A 21761-nucleotide genomic window follows, 5' to 3' on the forward strand; every position below is an offset into this window, starting at 1 on the left:
AAAACATAGTTCACAAATATTAGAAAAAAACTATTTTTGAAATTGTGATATTTTTATTTCTATTTTGTCTTGCGCGGTCCTGTGTATACATTAGATCAGTGTGTTATATTTACATTTGTATAATTCCTTGAAATAATTTTTTGTTGTGGCTTGCTGTATTGTGTTGAGCAATTTTTATCCTATTTGTACTTATCACTGTTGTGGTTAGAACAGGAAAATCTTGCTTTGTGGGTTTAACTAAAGACCAATGGAGATCATATCAGACTCTGAGGGAGGTGTATTCTCAGTGTTGTACTTTGTATTCTAGTAGGAAGCAGACACAGACAGTGTGAATTCTCCGTCATGGAGCTCAGTACTGCACTGTTGCTGGGCCTCCTCCTCTTGGCTTTTTTATGGAAGAAATTCTCTCGGCCAAAGGATTTCCCTCCTGGGCCTCTAGCATTGCCTGTACTGGGTAATATACTGCAAATGGACTTTTCTAATCCTATAAAGAACCTGAGAGAGGTGAGTTAAAGGATAATATTAAAACTAAAGAACATCTATGTATATATGCTAACAGTAGCTCAGCAATGAGCATTATAGCCACCCACCTAGCTTGGAAGGTCAATCTAGGGTTTTGAAGATTTGACATTGAATATACTTGCTTGTGGAAAAATGCCCTGTTCTCAAAAGTCAAACTACATATCACTAGCAAACTGAGGATTGTCAAAATTAACATCCAAATATTTATTTGACAGGATCACAATACAGTGGTAAGGTGGTCATGCAGGTCCCCTTTGTCAGGCATGTGATCCATGTCTGATGAAGGCGCCTTGCGTGGCCCCAAAACGTTGCACCTTACCGATGTTAGGTGATCTTATCATATGTTTGAACGGTAATTTTTACAATCCACGGTGTGCTGGCAATATATATTTTGATCTATGGTATCACCAGTCTCCAGCTGGTATCTGCTACAGCCTATGGTTATCCCACAACCTTTTCCAGGTACACGTGCATTAGGAATATTATTTTTATTATTATACAGGATTTATAAACAGCAGTGGCGGCCATCTGTCTTACCCCATTGGCAGCGGGGATCGGCGGGCACATCAGGGATCGGCGGGCACCCAGCATCAGGGATCGGCGGGCACACAGCGGCAGGGATTGGCGGGCACTTCGGTCAGGGGATCAGGCTGCGGCGGGCATCAGTCAGTGTCTCCTGTATCCTCTGCTCTTCTGAGATCACGGCGGCTTCAGATGTGCATCTCCTCCCCTCCTCCTAGGCGTCCAATAGGATCCAATAGGATCCAATAGGTCCAATAGGATCGCCTGCCCTTTCAGCCTACCAGACCCGCACTTCTTGATTGGCGGAGAGGCGATTCAGTGTTAGAATATTCATTTGCTTTTCTAATACACCTGGGTGGGCTCAGAGCACAATGCTCTGCACTCTGAGTCCACCCTATTTTGAAGCCTATTAGAGCCTATGGCTCTAATCAGGTGCTTAAAAAAAACACCCCCGCTGCTGTAATTCATGCGCCCGGCATCCTGAAAGGGGCCAGACACATGCATAGGTGGTGGCCGTGGCGGCCGTGGATAAATTCATGCTATGCATGAATCTATCCATTAACTATATAGGGGGTGGCGTGGATAGAGGGGGCGGTGCCCGTGCGCCCTTAATGGACAGGCCGTCCCTGATATACAGTATCTCACAAATATATATATATATATATATATATATATATACACACACACACACACATACTCTGCATTTAGCATAGTCTATATATTTAGTGTCTACTCTATATTCAGTCAGTGCAGGCAGTGTATTAATATATATATACCGGTGTATATATATATATATATATATATATATATATATATATATATATACACACACACACAGTCTAGTATATATATATTCAGTATAGTCTATATCTACAATGCATTCCATGGTGTACTGTTTCTAATACACTTCAGGCGGTGTGTATATATATATATATATATATATACAGTCAGGTCCATAAATATTGGGACATTGACACAATTCTAATCTTTTTGGCTCTATACACCACCACAATGGATTTGAAATGAAATGAACAAGATGTGCTTTAACTGCAGACTTTCAGCTTTAATTTGAGGGTTTTTAAATCCAAATCAGGTGAACGGTGTAGGAACTACAACAGTTTGTATATGTGCCTCCCACTTTTTAAGGGACCAAAAGTAATGGGACAGATTAACAATCATCCATCAAACTTTCACTTTTTAATACTTGGTTGCAAATCCTTTGGAGTCAATTACAGCCTGAAGTCTGGAACGCATAGACATCACCAGACGCTGGGTTTTATCCCTGGTGATGCTCTGCCAGGCCTCTACAACTGTCTTCAGTTCCTGCTTGTTCTTGGGGCATTTTCCCTTCAGTTTTGTCTTCAGCAAGTGAAATGCATGCTCAATCGGATTCAGGTCAGGTGATTGACTTGGCCATTGCATAACATTCCACTTCTTTCCCTTAAAAAACTCTTTGGTTGCTTTCGCAGTATGCTTCGGGTCATTGTCCATCTGCACTGTGAAGCGCCGTCCAATGAGTTCTGAAGCATTTTGCTGAATATGAGCAGATAATATTGCCCGAAACACTTCAGAATTCATCCTGCTGCTTTTGTCAGCAGTCACATCATCAATAAATACAAGAGAACCAGTTCCATTGGCAGCCATACCTGCCCACGCCATGACACAACCACCACCATGCTTCACTGATGAGGTGGAATGCTTTGGATCATGAGCAGTTCCTTTCCTTCTCCATACTCTTCTCTTCCCATCACTCTGGTAGAAGTTGATCTTGGTCTCATCTGTCCATAGGATGTTGTTCCAGAACTGGGAAAGCTTTTTTAGATGTTGTTTGGCAAACTCTAATCTGGCCTTCCTGTTTTTGAGGCTCACCAATGGTTTACATCTTGTGGTGAACCCTCTGTATTCACGCTGATGAAGTCTTCTCTTGATTGTCAACTTTGTCACACATACACCTACCACCTGGAGAGTGTTCTTGATCTGGCCAACTGTTGTGAAGGGTGTTTTCTTCACCAGGGAAAGAATTCTTCTGTCTTCCACCACAGTTGTTTTCCGTGGTCTTCCGGGTCTTTTGGTGTTGCTGAGCTCACCGGAGCGTTCTTTCTTTTTAAGGATGTTCCAAACCGTTGATTTGGCCACACCTAATGCTTTTGCTATCTCTCTGATGGGTTTGTTTTGTTTTTTCAGCCTAATGATGGCTTGCTTCACTGATAGTGACAGCTCTTTGGATCTCATATTGAGAGTTGACAGCAAGAGATTCCAAATGCAAATAGCACACTTGAAATAAACTCTGGTCCTTTTATCTGCTCTTTGTAAATGGGATAATGAGGGAATAACACACACCTGGCCATGGAACAGCTGAGCAGCCAATTGTCCCATTAATTTTGGTTCCTTAAAAAGTGGTAGGCACATATACAAACTGTTGTAATTCCTACACCGTTCACCTGATTTGGCTGTAAATACCCTCAAATTAAAGCTGAAAGACTGCAGTTAAAGCACATCTTGTTTGTTTCACTGCAGATCCATTGTGGTGGTGTATAGAGCCAAAAAGATTAGAATTGTGTCGATGTCCCAATATTTATGGACCTAACTGTATGTATATATATATATATATATATATATATATATATTATACATATACTACTCTGCATCCAGTGTAGCCTATATCTACAGTGCATTCAGTGGTGTACTGTTTCTAATACAGTACACCTCAGATGGTGTATTTATCTATCTATCTATCTATCTATCTATCTATCTATCTATCTATCTATCTATCTATCTATCTATCTATCTATCTATCTATCTATCTATATATACCCCCTTAAATTTTTCACTCTTTGTTATATTGCAGCCATTTGCTAAAATTTAAGTTCATTTTTTTCCTCGTTAATGTACACACAGCACCCCATATTAACAGAAAAACACAGAATTGTTGACATATTTGCAGATTTATTAAAAAAGAGAAACTGAAATATCACATGGTCCTAAGTATTCAGACCCTTTGCTCAGTATTTAGTAGAAGCACCCTTTTGATCTAATACAGCCATGAGTCTTTTTGGGAAAGATGCAACAAGTTTTTCACACCTGGATTTGGGGATCCTCTGCCATTCCTCCTTGCAGAACCTCTCCAGTTCTGTCAGGTTGGATGGTAAAGGTTGGTGGACAGCCATTTTTAGGTCTCTCCAGAGATGCTCAATTGGGTTTAAGTGTTGTGAAGCCACTCCTTCGTTATTTTAGCTGTGTGCTTAGGGTCATTGTCTTGTTGGAAGGTAAACCTTCGGCCCAGTCTGAGGTCCTGAGCACTCTGGAGAAGGTTCTCCTCCAGGATATCCCTGTACTTGGCCGCATTCATCTTTCTCTCGATTGCAACTAGTCGTCCTGTCCCTGCAGCTGAAAAACACCCCCACAGCATGATGCTGCTAACACCATGCTTCACTGTTGGGACTGTATTGGACAGGTGATGAGCAGTGCCTGGTTTTCTTCACACATACCGTTTAGAATTAAGGCCAAAAAGTTCTATCTTGGTCTCATCAGACCAGAGAATCTTATTTCTCACCATCTTGGAGTCCTTCAGGTCTTTTTTAGCCCCGACTGGTGGAGGGCTGCAGTGATGGTTGACTTTCTACAACTTTCTCCCATCTCCCAACTGCATCTCTGGAGCTCAGCCACAGTGATCTTTGGGTTCTACTTTACCTCTCTCACCAAGGCTCTTCTCCCCCGATAGCTCAGTTTGGCCAGAGGGCCAGCTCTAGGAAGGGTTCTGGTTGTACCAAACGTCTTTCATTTAAGTATTATGGAGGCCATTGTGCTCTTAGGGAGTGCAGCAGAAATTTTTTTGTAACCTTGGTCAGATCTGTGCCTTGCCACAATTCCGTCTCGGAGCTCTTCAGGCAGTTCCTTTGACCTCATGATTCTCATTTGCTCTGACATGCACTGTGAGCTGTAAGGTCTTATATAGACAGGTGTGTGGCTTTCCTAATCAAGTCCAATCAGTATAATCAAACACAGCTGGGCTCAAATGAAGGTGTAGAACCATCTCAAGGATGATCAGAAGAAATGGACAGCACTTGAGTTAAATATATGAGTGTCACAGCAAAGGGTCTGAATACTTAGGACCATGTGATATTTCAGTTTTCCTTTTTAATAAATCTGCAAAAATGCCAACATTTCTGTGTTTTACTGTCAATATGGGGTGCTGTGTGTACATTAATGAGGGAAAAAAAATGAATACTTTCCGTCCTCACTGTATATATATATATATATATATATATATATATATTGTGGGAAATTAGCTCATGGGGATCACCTTTTCTGAATGACAGTCAGCAATCGGGCACTTTCTTAAAAATTTGGCGGATGCCAGGTTTATTTACAGGAGGTTTGCAAAATAAAAATAAACAAAACAGTAAGCCTCGGTTCACACTGGGACGACTTGTTAGGTGACCTAGTCGCCTGACAAGTAGCGTCCCGTTCTGTGCAATGGAACCGTTCTAATCGGAGCGACGCAAGTCGCTCTGACTTAGAAAAAGGTTCCTGTACAACTTTGGCGGCTACTTGCATTGACTTCAGTGTCCTGGGCCGCCTGAGGCAGTCACGCTGTAAGTCATGCTGCCTCAGTGTTAATCGACTCTACAGTAAATCCTTGCCATCCGGCGCTAACTAAACAAATAGTCTACTCTCTAGACAGTGTGGGGCTGGTCCCCGTCACCCACAAAACATGCGGTAAAGCAAACCTTTTTGTCCAATAGCCAGAGCTCCTCTCACTCAGGTTCCTTCCTGAGTCTCAAAACCAGAGCCCTGTTGAGCTCTCTTTCTGGTTATTTAAAGTCCACCTGAGTGTGGGCTCCAGTGGACCAGAACATCCGGACCGGAACCCAGCCTGCCATAGAGGCTGGAAAAACCCAGGTCAGATTCCGGTTCAATCCCTTACAACAGAACGAATGCGAGGTGAGATGTAGCGATTATCCACTATATCACCTCGCATACCATCATATAATATATACTCTGCATTCAGTGTAGCCTTTATCTATAGCGCATTCCGTTGTGTACTGTTTCTAATACACTTCAGGCGGTGTACACAGTATCTAATACAGTGTGTACAGTTTTTTGAATGACAGTCAGCAAACGGCACTTTCTTAAAAATCTGGCGGATGCCAGGTTTATTTACAGGAGGTTTGCAAAATAAAAATAAACAAAACAGTAAAGTAAATCCTTGCCATCCGGCGCTAACTAAGCAAATAGTCTCCTCTCTAGACAGTGTGGGGCTGGTCCCCGTCACTGACAAAATGTGCGGTAAAGCAAACCTTTTCGTCCAATAGCCAGAGCTCCTCTCACTCAGGTTCCTTCCTGAGTCTCAAAACCAGAGCCCTGTTGAGCTCTCTTTCTGGTTATTTAAAGTCCACCTGAGTGTGGGCTCAAGTGGACCAGAACATCTGGACCGGAACCCAGCCTGCCACAAAGGCTGGAAAAACCCAGGTCAGATTCCGGTTCAATCCCTTACAACAGAACGAATGCAAGGTGAGATGTAGTGATTATCCACTATGTCACCTCGCATACCGTCATATAATATATATATACTCTGCATTCAGTGTAGCCTATATCTATAGTGCATTCCGTGGTGTACTGTTTCTAATACACTTCAGACGGTGTACACAGTATTTAATTCAGTGTGTACAGTTTTTCTGAATGACAGTCAGCAAATGAGCACTTTCTTAAAAATCTGGCGGATGCCAGGTTTATTTACAGGAGGTTTGCAAAATAAAAATAAACAAAACAGTAAAGTAAATCCTTGCCATCCGGCGCTAACTAAACAAATAGTCTCCTCTCTAGACAGTGCGGGGCTGGTCCCCATCACCCACAAAACATGCGGTAAAGCAAACCTTTTCGTCCAATAGCCAGAGCTCCTCTCACTCAGGTTCCTTCCTGAGTCTCAAAACCAGAGCCCTATTGAGCTCTCTTTCTGGTTATTTAGAGTCCACCTGAGTGTGGGCTCAAGTGGACCAGAACATCCGGACCGGGAGCAGCCTTGAAAATAGGGGATATTATTGGATATTCCCGACCAATTATTTATACACCTGTTGCCTGATTATAGTCTTGGTCAGGACACCATTCTCTATCGGCTTTGGGTCCCTCTACCCAGAACCCTTTCTAAGGCTCAGTTCCTTGTCCACCCTTCACCCCCAAGTGAGTCCCACTTCTGATGCGATTTCTGGGAGATGTTGATCTGTGGAGAAAGCCATCTGGATATTGTTGTCTGTATTGATGAGGGGTTCCAGAGAGCTGAATTTGCTGGATGTTACTGAGAGTATCTTTACATGCCTACTTTTTACAGCCATCTGGTAAGCAGACTACATTATCACGTGGTGTCGAGTGCTCCTTCATATCTGCACTATACCTGGTGATTGGATTTCTCCTGCTCTTCAGACCTTCCTTGGACTGTTTTTATTGGTTACTGATTTTAGCGCCGCATTACACACACTTTTGGATTTTTATGTTTGGATATCAACAAACTTTGCTGGCTGCTTGCTTTCATATATTGATTAGCGCAGATTTTTCCTTGTGATCTAGCCTATATCTATAGTGCATTCCGTGGTGTACTGTTTCTAATACACTTCAGGCGGTGTACACAGTATCGAATACAGTGTGTACAGTTTCTACTACACTTCTGGTGGTGTACACAGTATACAATACAGTGCAGCTGTTGTACAGTTTCTAATACAGTGCAGGCAGTGTACACAGTATCTAATACAGTGTGTACAGTTTCTACTACACTTCTGGTGGTGTACACAGTATACAATACAGTGCAGCCATTGTACAGTTTCTAATACAGTGCAGGCGGTGTACACAGTATCTAATACAGTGTGTACAGTTTCTACTACACGTCTGGTGGTGTACACAGTATACAATACAGTGCAGCCATTGTACAGTTGCTAATACAGTGCAGGCAGTATACACAGTATCTAATACAGTGTGTACAGTTTCTACTACACTTCTGGTGGTGTACACAGTATACAATACAGCGCAGCCATTGTACAGTTGCTAATACAGTGCAGGCAGTGTACACAGTATCTAATACAGTGTAGTGTGGTGTTGTAAAACAAAAAATACATCATGTCCAGAAGGCCACCAAGGAGAGGCAGATGCTCACAGGCCACTAAGGGCCTCTGTGTCTACAATCAACAGTGGTGGTCGTGGACCCTCTGCAGGTGGCCATGGGGCATGTCCTTTTTTGCTGCTGCTGGCCGTGTTATTAAGTCGCAACATGCATAAGTGTTGTTGGAGTGGATAACAAAGCCGTCCTCATCCTCCTCATCCTGTGTCACCCAGGCTCAGAGTAGTTTGCCTTCCAATGCAACTGTCAAAGCAGCCTATTCCGCCGGCTCCTTGTACGCAGTCACTCTTTCCGTAGCCCCACCATCATGCACACACAGAGGAGCCCCCAGAATTATTCGACCACAGTGTCGGTTATATGCTGCTGGAGGATGCGCAGTGATTTGAAGGCTCCGATGTTGGTTCACAGGTTGAGGAAGGGAGTAACATGAGCCTAGAGAGAGGGGGTGCCACAGAAGGACAAGAAACTGGCAGTCATGTTCCCCCAGCTGCACCATACTGCCAAGTTTGCTCCAGTGACGGGGAGGGAGGGGATGATGTGACTGTACTTGGGTGCCTGAGAGAAGAGAGGAGGAAAGTGAGGAGGAGGCACAACTCCAACGAGGCAGGATGTCCTCTAGGGGGCAGCTTATGCCACCCTATTGCATCACACCGCAGAGCTCCGTAGGTGCAGGGCACTGCTGACTCCCTGCTGACTTTTAAAAGTTCCTTGGTGTGGGCCTTTTTTGACACGTGTGCAACAGATCGCACCATTGCTGTTTGCAACCTATGCCTGAAGCGGATAAAGCGTGGCCAGAACAGCAGCCGCTTGGACATCACATGCTTGACCAGAAATATAACGACCTGCCATGCAGTCCATTGGCAACAGCACTTGAAAGACCCACATCAAAGAAAAAGGCAGACTTCTCCTTGCTCCTCATCTCCAACCTACTATACCTCCAGTCTTCTCAAAAACCTGAACTGAGAGCAGTACACAACCAATTGATTTTAGCAGACAGATTTCCCTATCCCAGTTGCTGAACCTTAAAAAGAAATTTGATCCCAGCCATCCACATGCTCATTGTCTAAATGCTAGCTTGGCCAAATTGCTAGCACTGCAACTGCTGCCTTTTCAGCTGGTAGACTCTGCCCCCTTTCGTGAATTTGTGGAATGTAATGTACCTCAGTGATAAAATAGAGAGAACAATCAGCGCAAACAATTAGCAAATAAATGGATATTGCAAGCTGAACACTAAAGGATTCACCAACCCAAAAACAATATAATATGGAAGATATCGTCCGTAGCCTGCCCTACGCTCGTTTCGTCGCCAGACTTCTACGTCCCCAGTAGAAGTCTGACGACGAAACAAGCGTAGGGCGGGCTACGGATGCCTTGCAGCACCTCTAACAAAGGGAATTCGATATCTTTTTCTTATGCTTGTTTTTTTATTTGAAATTGAGGAGAAATTCAATAAGTTCCTGTTGATGGTGTCTGGTTATCATGCCCGTATGACCTCCTATAACTTAGAGGTCCAACAGTTCTGGTAAGCGCATTTCCTACAGATTTAGTGTGCAAGAGCTATGGAGAAGAATATATACGTCCTTCTATGATCAAGGGTTGAAGTTTAATCCATCTATGAATTATTAAGGACTCATGTCTTTATGCTGATCATAATTTTTTATTGCGCTGCACTTATCTTCCATATTATAATGTACCTCAGTGGCAGGTTCCAAAATGCCATTTCTTTTCACGGAAGGCCATTCCGGCTCTCTACCAGCATGTGGAAGGCAATGTTTTGGCCTTGTTGGACAGGGCGGTCAGCAGTAAGGTTCATATTACCGCTGACCCATGGTCCAGAGGCATGAGCAGGGACGTTACCTTTCCTTCACGTGCACTGGGTAACTCTGCTGGCAGATGGGAAGGATGCAGGACAGGGTTCAGTGTTGTTGGAGCTTGTTCCGCCACCACGGCTCCAAAATGCTAGTGGTGATTCTGCCACAGCTCTCTCTTCCACCTCCTCCTCTTCTTCATTCTCTATGGCCTCTTCTGCAGATTTGTCCTCTGAACCAGCGGTGCTCCATAAGCGTTCAAGGGGCTACGCAAGCAGTCAGGCTAAAAGATGCCATGCGGTGCTTGAGTTGGTCTGCCTAGGGGACAGGAGGCACACTGGGGCAGAGATTCTATCAGCTCTGCAGGGGCAGGCTCAGAGGTAGTTGACCCCATGCCAGCTTCAGCCAGGAATAGTTGTATGCGACAATGGCACCGACCTTCTCTCCACCCTCTGACAGGGACACTTGACCCATGCTCCATGTTTGGCACACGTCCTGAATTTGGTGGTGCAGCGGTTCTTGAGCAGGTACCAAGGTTTACAGGATCTCCTGAGGCAGGCGAGAAAAGTCTGTGGTCATTTCCGCTGGTCATACAATGCCAGTGCTCGGCTGGCTCACATTGAAAGGGAATGCAACCTGCCCATCAACCGCCTCATTTGTGACATGCCCACCAGGTGGAACTCAACGTTGGCAATGCTGCAGTGGCTACACACACAGCAGAGGGCCATCAATGAGTACCTGTGTGAGTATGGCACCAGGACTGGGTCAGGGGAGCTTGGTTTCTTTTCACCACGCCAGTGGCTACTGATCAAGGATGCATGCACTGTCCTGTCACCATTTGAGAAAGCCACAAGGATGGTGAGCAGCGACAATGCATGCATCAGTGACACTGTCCCTCTAGTCTTCCTGCTGGAGCACATGCTTTGCAGAATCATGGACAGGGCACTGGAGGCAGAAGAGCGGGAGGAAGAGGAGAACTTCCTTTCCTCTCAAGGCCACCTTTATCCAGATAGCATTTCTGCGGGCCCACCAAACACACAGGAAGAAGAGGAGGAGGATTGTGTCAGCATGGATGTAGCGGATAACACTCAGCAGCAGTCTTCAAGGGATGGTTTTCAGTCCTCATGAACCCAAGGAGTTGTACGTGGCTGGGAGGAGGTAGTTATGGATCATGTGATCCTTAGTGACCCAGAGGACTCAGAATCAAATTCCTCTGCAAACTTACACTGCATGGCCTCCATGATTCTGCAAAACCTGCGAAAGGACCCTAGGATTCGTGGTATCAAGGAGAGGGATCATTACTGGTTGGCAACCCTTCTTGATCCACATTACAAGGGTAAGGTTGCAGAACTCATCCTGCCTTCGCAGAGGGAGCAGAGGATAAAACATGTTCAGGAGACCTTGAAGAAAGGTTTGTGCAACGCATTTCCAGATGCTGGGAGGTTACCATTTCCTTGTGCTGGTCAATGTGTTGCTGAGGCTTCGTTCAGTCAGAGGAAGAATGGTGGAGAAGGTGGCCGTCTGACTGATGCCTTTAAAAAAAATTTCAGTCCTCAGTGCCAAGGCCATCGCCAGCGTCTGCATTATATGGTGCAGGAATATCTAGGGGTGAGAGCAGACTTGGAGACCTTTCCAACAGAGCATCCACTGGGTTACTGGGTCTTGAGGATGGACCACTGGCCAGAACTTGCTCAATATGCAATTGAGCTACTGGCCTGTCCTGCATCCAGCGTGCTTTCTGAAAGCACATTCAGTGCTGCTGGAGGGTTTGTAATGGATCAAAGAGTGCGCCTGTCCACAGACTCCGTTGATAGGCTCACATTCATAAAAATTAATCAGTCTTGGATCAGCAGCTCTTAAGCACCTGATGCTGATGTAACTGATTGAATTTGCTATGGATCTGGGATCCCTTGAAAATTGCCTATGTTGACTATCCTATTCCTCCTCAATCTTGATGATGCTAGCTTCCAACAATATTTTTGGTTTAGGGTACCACCGCCCAGGGCCCAATTTTACTGCCCCTGTTTAGGGATGAGCCGAACACCACCCTGTTCGGTTTGCACCAGAACTTGCGAACAGGCAAAAAATTTGTACGAACACGCGAACACTGTTAAAGTCTATGGGACACAAACATGAATAATCAAAAGTGCTAATTTTAAAGGCTTATATGCAAGTTATTATCATAAAAAGTGTGGACCTGGGTTCTGTCCCAGGGGACATGGATCAATGCAAAAAAAAGTTTTAAAAACGTCAGTTTTTTCGGGAGCATTTTAATAATGCTTAAAGTGAAACAATAAAAGTGTAATATTCCTTTAAATTTCGTACCTGGGGGGTGTCTATAGTATGCCTGTAAAGGGGTGCATGTTTCCCGTGTTTAGAACAGTCTGACAGCAAAATGACATTTCAAAGGAAAAAAAGTCATTTAAAACTACTCGTGGCTATTAATGACTTGCCGGTCCGACAATACACATAAAAGTTCATTGATAAAAACGGCATGGGAATTTCCCACAGGGGAACCTGAACCAAAATTTAAAAAAAAAATGACGTGGGGGTCCCCCTAAATTCCATACCAGGCCCTTCAGGTCTGGTATGGATATTAAGGGGAACCCCAGCCAAAATTTTTTTTTAAAAATGGCGTAGGGTCCCCCTCAAAATCTATACCAGACCCTTCAGGTCTGGTATGGATTTTAAGGGGAACCCCGCGCCAATTTTGGCCAGGGTTCCCCTTAATATCCATACCAGACCTGAAGGGCCTGGTATGGAATTTAGGGGGACCCCCACGTCATTTTTTTTTAAAATTTTGGTTCGGGGTTCCCCTGTGGGGAATTCCCATGCCATTTTTATCAATGAACTTTTATGTGTATTGTCGGACCGGCAATTCATTAATAGCCGCGAGTAGTTTTAAATGACTTTTTTCCTTTGAAATGTCATTTTGCTGTCAGACTGTTCTAAACACGGGAAACATGCGCCCCTTTACAGGCATACTATAGACACCCCCTAGGTACGAAATTTAAAGGAATATTACACTTTTTTTGTTTCACTTTAAGCATTATTAAAATCACTGCTCTCGAAAAAATGCCTGTTTTTGAAACTTTTTTTTGCATTGATCCATGTCCCCTGGGGCAGGACCCAGGTCCCCAAACACTTTTTATGACAATACCATGCATATAAGCCTTTAAAATTAGCACTTTTGATTTCTCCCATAGACTTTTAAAGGGTGTTCCGCGGCTTTCGAATTTGCCACAAACACCCCAAATTGTTCGCTGTTCGGCGAACTGGCGAACAGCCGATGTTCAAGTCGAATGTAAGTTCGACTCGAACTGGAAGCTCATCCCTACCCCTGGGGCATGTAACAGGGGCATGTAATTACAATTTTTGATATAATATTTCACAGCAGGGCCCGTTTCTGCACCCAACAACAGTATCTGTGAGAGGTTACAGTGTTGTGGCACCACCACCACCACCCAAGGCCCAATTTTTCTGCCACTGTTTAACAGGGGCATGTAATTACAATTTTTGATATAATATTTCAACGCAGGGCCCATTCCTGCACCCAACAAGAGTATAGTATATATACTGCTGTTCAGAATATATAGTGCCTGGGGGATCCCCACACAATTTTTTTTTAAATTTGGGTGTGTGGTTCCCCTTAATATCCATACCAGACCTGAAGGGCCTGGTATGGATTTTGGGGGAGACATTTTTTTGTATTCTTGGTATTTTTAACTATATTGCCGGATCCGACAATACATTACAGCCGCGAGCAGTTTTAAATTACATTTTTTTCCTTTAGAAATGTAATTTTGCTGTGGCACTGTTAAACATAGGAAAGATGCGCTACTTTACAGGCATACTAAGGACACTCCACAGGCACAATATTTAAAGTAATATTTCATTTTTATTGTTTCACTTTAGGCATTATTAAAATCACTGCTCCCAAAAAAAATTCGTTTTTAAAACTTTTAAACTTTTTTTGCATTGATACAGGACCCGGGTCCCCAAACACTTTTTATGGCAATAACTTGCATATAAGCCTTTAAAATAAGCACTTTTGATTTTTCACGTTTGTGTCCCATAGACTAACGGTGTTTGCACAATTTTTTTGCCTGTTTGCATGTTCTGCTGCAAACCAAACCGGGGGGTGTTCGGCTCATCCCTATTGGCCAGTTCATCACTTTTAGCCTCAGCTTCTTTAACAATGCAGTGGTCGTCTTGGAGGTGTGTTTGGGGTCGTTATGATGTTGGAATTCTGCCCTGCGGCCCAGTCTTTGAAGTGAGGGGATCATGCTCTGCTTCAGTATGTCACAGTACATGTTGGTATTCATGGTTCCCTCAATGAACTGTAGCTCCCCAGTGGTGGTAGCACTCATGCAGCCTCAGACCATGACACTCCCACCACCATGCTTAACTGTAGGCAAAAAACACTTGTCTTTGTACTCCTCCCCTGGTTGCCGCCACACACACTTGACACCATCTGAACCAAATAAGTTTATCTTGGTCTCATCCGACCCTGGACATGGTTCCAGTCAGTGGCAGAAGAATAGGGGTCGCTGAGGTCGCCATGGTGACCGGGCCCTATGCTGCAGGGGGCCCTTTTTTTTTTGCGATCACCAAACTTCTCCTTTGAAGTGATACTAAAGTCTTGTTTTTTTTCGTTAAAAATAACAAATATGTTATACTTACCTGCTCTGTGCAGTGGTTTTGCACAGAGCAGCCCAGGTCCTCCTCTTCTCAGGTCCCTCTTTGGTGCTTCTGGCCCTTCCGTCCTGTTGAGTGCCCCCACAGCAAGCAGCTTGCTATGGGGGCACCCGAGCCGAGCCGCAGCTCCGTGTCTATTTAGACACAGAGCCGTGGCCAGGCCCTCTTTCTCTCTTCATTTGCTCACTGACTTTGATTGACAGCAGTGGGAGCCAATGGCACTGCACTGCTGTCTCAGACAATGAGGAGGGGAGTCCCGGACAGCCGAGTCTCTCGTGCAACATCGCTGGATCTAGATGGACCTCAGGTAAGTATGAGGGGGGCTGCTGCACACAGAAGGTTTTTCATCTTAATGCAAAGAATGCATTAAGATAAAAAACCTTCTGACTTTACAACCACTTTAAGCTGTGCTGTGACATCCCATACATGTCAGTGTCATTACTGGTAACAATGACATATATATATTGATATATATAGTAACCTTGAATTGTACTGTGTACACAAAGGGAATAATTTACTAAAGCAGCAGAGACTGATCACTTTGCAAAGTGAACATTCATTGAGCATAATAAATAATGTGAAGCTTTGTTCACAATGAATGCCCAGTTACATGCAAAGTGATTTTTATTTCTTGCACCTGATTGGATGATTGAAGTGATTGGATGATTGAAGTTACCTTATTTACTAAGCTGCATACTCTATGTGAAAGTCAAATACAAATTATTATTAGTGTGAGTAAACTCCCAGAAAAAAACAAGTGGGTCCTGGGTGGTTTAAGCCATAATGTACTAGTATGTACTAATATATTATAGCAGACTTACTGTACTTTAGAACAAACCTTATAAACAAACAAAAGATTTTCCAGTACACTTAAAACAAACTAATTCCAGTGGTACGTTGTCACCGCTATCAGTACTTCCATATTCACTTGGTCTTCCTTCTGGGTTCCTGCTCCAGGAGTCACAGCTGTGGCATAGCGTTCATAATCGATGGCACTTTCAGTGTGCTGTCTTTTCAGAGCACAGTGCGCATGCGCCCATGACGTCACTGGCTGCTGCTTCTTGGACAATCAGGCTGCTGAAGGAGGCATGGTTAAGCTTCCGAAATGCATCCCGATTGGCTCACACAGCAGTTGGACTGACAGATCCTCTCACTACTCCAGCTGGACACATCTTTAGGTGGGCATCCGATTTCTGGATATACAATCACGGCCACACAGGGCAGCCTGATGCTGGTTTTCCTGCCGGTTTGGCGCTTTTTTCCCTTCCCTTCCTATTTTCAGATTGTGGATTTCCAGCCCAGATATGAAAGCAGCATTGCCAGCACCACAGTGTCAGCCATTTTCTATCAATTTACATTTTTATTCCTATACCGCCAGGAATAAGTATCTTTCAATACTTCTTTTTTAACCTGGTATACAACATGTTATCACTATAGGATGGGCACAGTGTCAGCGCTGTAGTGTTTTTTGGTCATGTCTCTATATTGTCAGTGTATCTGTCTGCTCTTAAGGACAGGCAGTTACACAGTTAGCTTGTCCAAATACTACCCTAGTCTGTCTATATACTACCCAACCCTGTTTATATACTACCCTAGTCTGTCCATATACTATTTAAAACATATAAAAGGTTGGCACTAACTCTCATATGTTTGTAGCTATGAATATAGTGCATAACATATGACTACACAAATAAAATGAAACCATACAGTGTCCATATACTACCCTAGCCTGCCCATTCACTATCCTAGCCTGTCTATATACTACCCTAGCCTGTCTATATACTACCCTAGCCTGTCTATATACTACCCTAGCCTGTCCATATACTTCTCTAGCCTGTCCATATACCTGCAGACCACAGCTGACATGAGGAAGCAAGCTGGTGCCGCCACAATTTGTCTTCAGACCGGGTCCAGAGGCTGAAGAAGTAGGTGGAGAGGTGCCGTAAAAATATCCACCCTGCCACCTCCACCGTATACATGGGCAAGGCAAAGGGTGTGGAGTCAGGGGCGAAGCTAATGGAGGAGCACCAAAACTAGGTTTCACCTAGGGTGTCAAAAATCCTTGCACCAGCCCTGCCACTAACCCTACACTGTTCATATAATGGCACTGGGAACTTTGTTGGTTAAATATAGTTAAAGCGGAGTTCCACCCAAAAGGGGAACTTCCGCTCATCGGGTCCCTCCCCCTTCCGGTGCCACAATTGGCACCTTTCAGGGGGGAGGGGGGTACAGATACCTGTCTAATACAGGTATCTGCAGCCACTTCCGGGCTTAGACAGCCGCAGAATATCCGCAGATGCCCCCCCCCCGTTGTGTTCTGGGAAACACACAGTTCCCAGAACACAACGGGGACCAGTGAAGACTTGCGCATGCACAGTAGGGAACCGAGCAGTGAAGCCACAGCGCTTCACTTCCCGATTCCCTGACCGAGGATGGCGGCGGGGGCAGCCGAGAGCCGAGCGATCGATCGGCTTTGGCTGCCGACATCGCTGGACGCTGGGACAGGTAAGTGTCCATTTATTAAAAGTCAGCAGCTGAAGTATTTGTAGCTGCTGGCTTTTAATAATTTTTTTTAAGGTGCAGCTCCTCTTTACGTTTTAACTTTTTGTGCAGTTTTCATAAATCAGTTCTACAGTGTTTATTTATAGCATACAAAACATCATTTGTAGGGATGAGCCGAACACCCCCCGGTTCGGTTCGCACCAGAACCCGCGAACGGACCGAAAGTTCGCACGAACGTTAGAACCCCATTGACGTCTATGGGACTCGAACGTTCGAAATCAAAAGTGCTCATTTTAAAGGCTAATTTGCATGGTATTGTCCTAAAAAGGGTTTGGGGACCCGGGTCCTACCCCAGGGGACATGTATCAATGCAAAAAAAACTTTTAAAAACGGCCGTTTTTTCGGGAGCAGTGATTTTAATGATGCTTAAAGTAAAAAAAAAAAAGTGAAATATTCCTTTAAATATCGTACCTGGGGGGTGTCTATAGTATGCCTGTAAAGTGACGCGTGTTTCCCATGTTTAGAACAGTCCCTGCACCAAATGTCATTTTTAAAGGAAAAAATCTCATTTAAAACTGCTTGCGGGTTTAATGTCATGTCGGGTCATGGCAATATGGATGAAAATCAGTGAGACAAACGGCATGGGTACCCCCCAGTCCATTACCAGTCCCTTTGGGTCTTGTATGGATATTAAGGGGAACCCCGCACCCAAATTAAAATAAGGAAAGGTGTGGGGCCACCAGGCCCTATATACTCTGAACAGCAGTATACAGGCGGTGCAAACAAGACAGGGACTGTAGGTTTGTTGTTAAGTAGAATCTGTTTGTAATTTTGAACATTTTTAACGTGTTTAGCTCCAGCCAAAAAATCTTTTCTAAGCTTTTTGGAAAACATAGGGAAGGGTTATCACCCCTGTGACATTTGTTTTGCTGTCTTTCCTCCTCTTCAGAAGATTTCACCTCACTTTTTTGTCCCAATGAAAAATGTTTTTTGAAAATTTGGGTTTTTTTGTGGAACAAGGATTGGAAAGCATCAGTGGAAAGGAGAACTTGTTTTCCCATATTAACTCTTACAGGAGAGAATTTCCCTTCCTAGGGGTAGATTTCATCTCACTTCCTGTTGTCTCCTTCCGTTTGCAAGTAGGAGTCGTTTGTAAGTTAGATGTTTGAAAGTAGGGTCCTGCCCTATATACTCAGCAGAAATTTGGGCCTTAGGTGTTGCTGTGGCCACAACACTGTAAGCCCTCACAGGGCCCTGCTGTGAAATATTAGATCAAGAATTGTAATTACATGCCCCTGTTGAACAGCAGCTGAAAAATTAGGCCTTAGGCACTGGTGCTGGTGCCACAACACTGCAACCCCTCACAGACACTCTAGTTGGAACGCAGGAACGAGCCCTGCTGCAAATTATTGCTTCAAAAATTGTAATTACACGCCCCTGTTAGACAGGGGCAGAAAAATTGGGCCTTAGGCACTGGTGCTGGTGCCACAACACTGCAACCCCTCACAGACACTCTAGTTGGAACGCAGGAACGAGCCCTGCTGCAAATGATTGCTTCAAAAATTGTAATTACACGCCCCTGTTAGACAGGGGCAGAAAAATTGGGCCTTAGGCACTGGTGCTGGTGCCACAACACTGCAACCCCTCACAGACACTCTAGTTGGAACGCAGGAACGAGCCCTACTGCAAAGTATTGCATCAAAAATTGTAATTACACGCCCCTGTTAGACAGGGGCAGAAAAATTGGGCCTTAGGCACTGGTGCTGGTGCCACAACACTGCAACCCCTCACAGACACTCTAGTTGGAATGCAGGAACGAGCCCTGCTGCAAAGTATTACATCAAAAATTGTAATTACACGCCCCTGTTAAACAGGGGCTGAAAAATTGTGCCTTAGGCACTGGTGGTGGCGCCCAGAACCAAAAATGTTCTTACAAGCTATCAGCGTGATGATTGAGGAGGAAGAGGATAATTACTCAGGGATAGTCACTCAGCATCAGCATAGGCAGTCTTTGAAGGGATCTGAGATTTCAAAAAAAATTATTCGGTTACATCAGCATCAGGTGCTTGGTAGCTGGTGGTGATCCAAGACTCATTCATTTTTATGAAGGTCAGCCGATCGACCGAGTCGGTGGACAGACGCACCCTGTGATCGGTTACCACGCCTCCAGCAGCACTGAATGTGCGTTCCGAAAGAACGCTGGATGCAGGACAGGCCAGTAGCTCAATTGCATACTGTGCAAGCTCTGGCCAGTGATCCATCCTCAAGACCCAGTAACCCAGAGGATTTTCGGTGGGAAAGGTGTCCAAGTCTGATCTTGCCCCTAGGTATTCCTGCACCATGTAAAACAGACGCTGGCGATGGTTGCTGGAACCGATCATACCTTGGGGCTGCGGACCAAAAAATTGTCTGAACGCATCGGTCAGACGGCCACCTTCTCCACCGCTCCTTCTTTGACTGACCGAAGCCTCAGCAACACGTTGTCCAGAAACAGGAGTTTGTAACCTCCCAGTCTCTGGGAACGCGTTGCACAGACCTTTCTGCAAGGCCTCCCGAAGATGTTTCATCCTCTGCTCCCTCTGCGATGGCAAGATAAGGTCCGCAACCTTACCCTTGTAACGTGGATCAAGGAGGGTTGCCAGCCAGTATTGGTCCTTCTCCTTGATACCACGAATACGAGGATCCTTACGCAGGCTTTGCAGGATCAGGGAGGCCATGCAGCGTAGGTTTGCTGAGGCATTCGGTCCGGAGTCCTCTGGGTCACTAAGAACGACATGGTCCGCAGCCACCTCCTCCCAGCCACGTACAAGTCCATGTGTTTCTTGGGACTGATCCCTTAAAGACTGCTGCTGATGCTGAGTGCCAGGCTCCACCTCCATACTGACACAATCTTCCTCCTCCTCCTCTTCCTCCTCGTCCTCTTCCTGTGTGATCGGCGGGCACGCAGGAACACTGTCTGGATAAAGGGGGCCTTGAGAGCTAAGGAAGTCCTCCTCTTCCTGCCTCTGTTCTGCCTCAAGTGCCCTGTCCATTATTCCACGCAGCGTGTGCTCCAACAGGTGGACAAGGGGGACAGTGTCACTGATGCATGCACTGTCACTGCTCACCATCCTCGTGGCCTCCTCGAATGGTGACAGGACAGTGCATGCATCCCTGATCATGGCCCACTGGCGTGGGGAAAAAAAACCAAGCTCCCCTGACCCTGTCCTGGTGCCATAGTCGCACAGGTACTCATTGATGGCCCTCTGCTGCGTGTGCAGCCGCTGCAGCATGGCCAACGTTGAGTTCCACCTGGTGGGCATGTCACAGATTAGGCGGTTCTTGGGCAGGTTAAACTCCTTTTGGAGGTCCGTCAGCCGAGCACTGGCATTATATGACCGGCGGAAATGCACACAGACTTTCCTGGCCTGCCTCAGGACATCCTGTAAGCCCGGGTACCTGCCCAAGAACCGCTGCACCACCAAGTTAAGGACGTGAGCCAAACAGGGCACATGGGTCATTTGTCCCTGTCGGAGGGCAGAGAGGAGGTTGGTGCCATTGTCGCAAACCACCATTCCTGCCTTAAGTTGGCGTGGCGTCAACCACCTCTGAACCTGCCCCTGCAGAGCTGACAGAACCTCTGCCCCAGTGTGGCTCCTGTCCCCCAAGCACACCAGCTCAAGCACCGCATGGCATCTTTTGGCCTGCGTACTTGCGTAGCCCCTTGAACGCCTACGGAGCACCGCTGGTTCCGAGGAAGAGGCCATGGAGGAAGAAGAAGAGGAGGGGGTGGAGGAGAGAGGTGTGTCACAATCAGCATTTTGGAGGCGTGGTGGCGGAACAACCTCCAACACTACTGCACCTTGTCCTGCATCCTTCCCAGCTGCCAGCAGAGTCACCCAATGCGCCGTGAAACTTAGGTAACGTCCCTGTCCATGCCTGCTGGACCATGAGTCAGCGGTAATATGCACCTTACCGCTGACCGCCCTGTCCAGCGAGGCATGGACATTGCCTTCCACATGCCGGTAGAGAGCCGGAATCGCCTTCCGTGAGAAAAAGTGGCGTTTGGGTACCTGCCACTGAGGAACCGCACATTCCACAAACTCACGGAAGGGGGCAGAGTCTACCAACTGAAAAGGCAGCAGTTGAAGTGCTAGCAATTTTGCCAAGCTAGCATTCAACCGCTGGGCATGTGGATGGCTGGGAGCAAACTTCTTTCGGCGGTGCAGCAGCTGGGGCAGGGAAATTTGCCTGGTACAATCTGACGTCGGTGTACCAAAAGCAGATTGCCCACAAGTACTTGGCTGTGACACACCTAATTCTACACCTTCATTCCTCTCACTGTAGGTCTCAGAGAGGACTGAAGGTCTAGTGGGGTTGGAAATCTCAGCTGATGAGGAGCAAGGAGAGATCCTCTTTGTTCTTTGGTGTGGGTCTTTTAGATACGCTTGCCAACGAACTGCATGGCAGGTCAACATATGTCTGGTCAAGCATGTGGTACCCAAGCGGGAGATATTTTGGCCACGCGAGATACGCTTGAGACATATGTTGCAAATAGCAGCGGTGCGATCTGATGCACTCGTCTCAAAAAAGGCCCACACCAAAGAACTTTTTGAATAACG

The 21761-nt window shown here is 45.5% G+C and overlaps 1 protein-coding gene across 1 annotated transcript in view; it reads left to right on the top strand.

The window, feature by feature from the left end:
- The first annotated feature begins 275 nt into the window (after positions 1–275).
- Positions 276–21761, top strand: part of LOC141112538 (cytochrome P450 2J6-like) — a 50117-nt gene continuing 28631 nt past the window's right edge. The window contains exon 1 of the mRNA XM_073605455.1: positions 276–504. Coding sequence (XP_073461556.1) covers positions 343–504 — 162 coding nt within the window. The 5' untranslated portion in view covers positions 276–342. The remainder of the gene's footprint in view (positions 505–21761) is intronic.

This window comes from Aquarana catesbeiana, linkage group LG11, assembly GCF_042186555.1.
Source record: "Aquarana catesbeiana isolate 2022-GZ linkage group LG11, ASM4218655v1, whole genome shotgun sequence".
Classification (NCBI taxonomy): domain Eukaryota; kingdom Metazoa; phylum Chordata; class Amphibia; order Anura; family Ranidae; genus Aquarana; species Aquarana catesbeiana.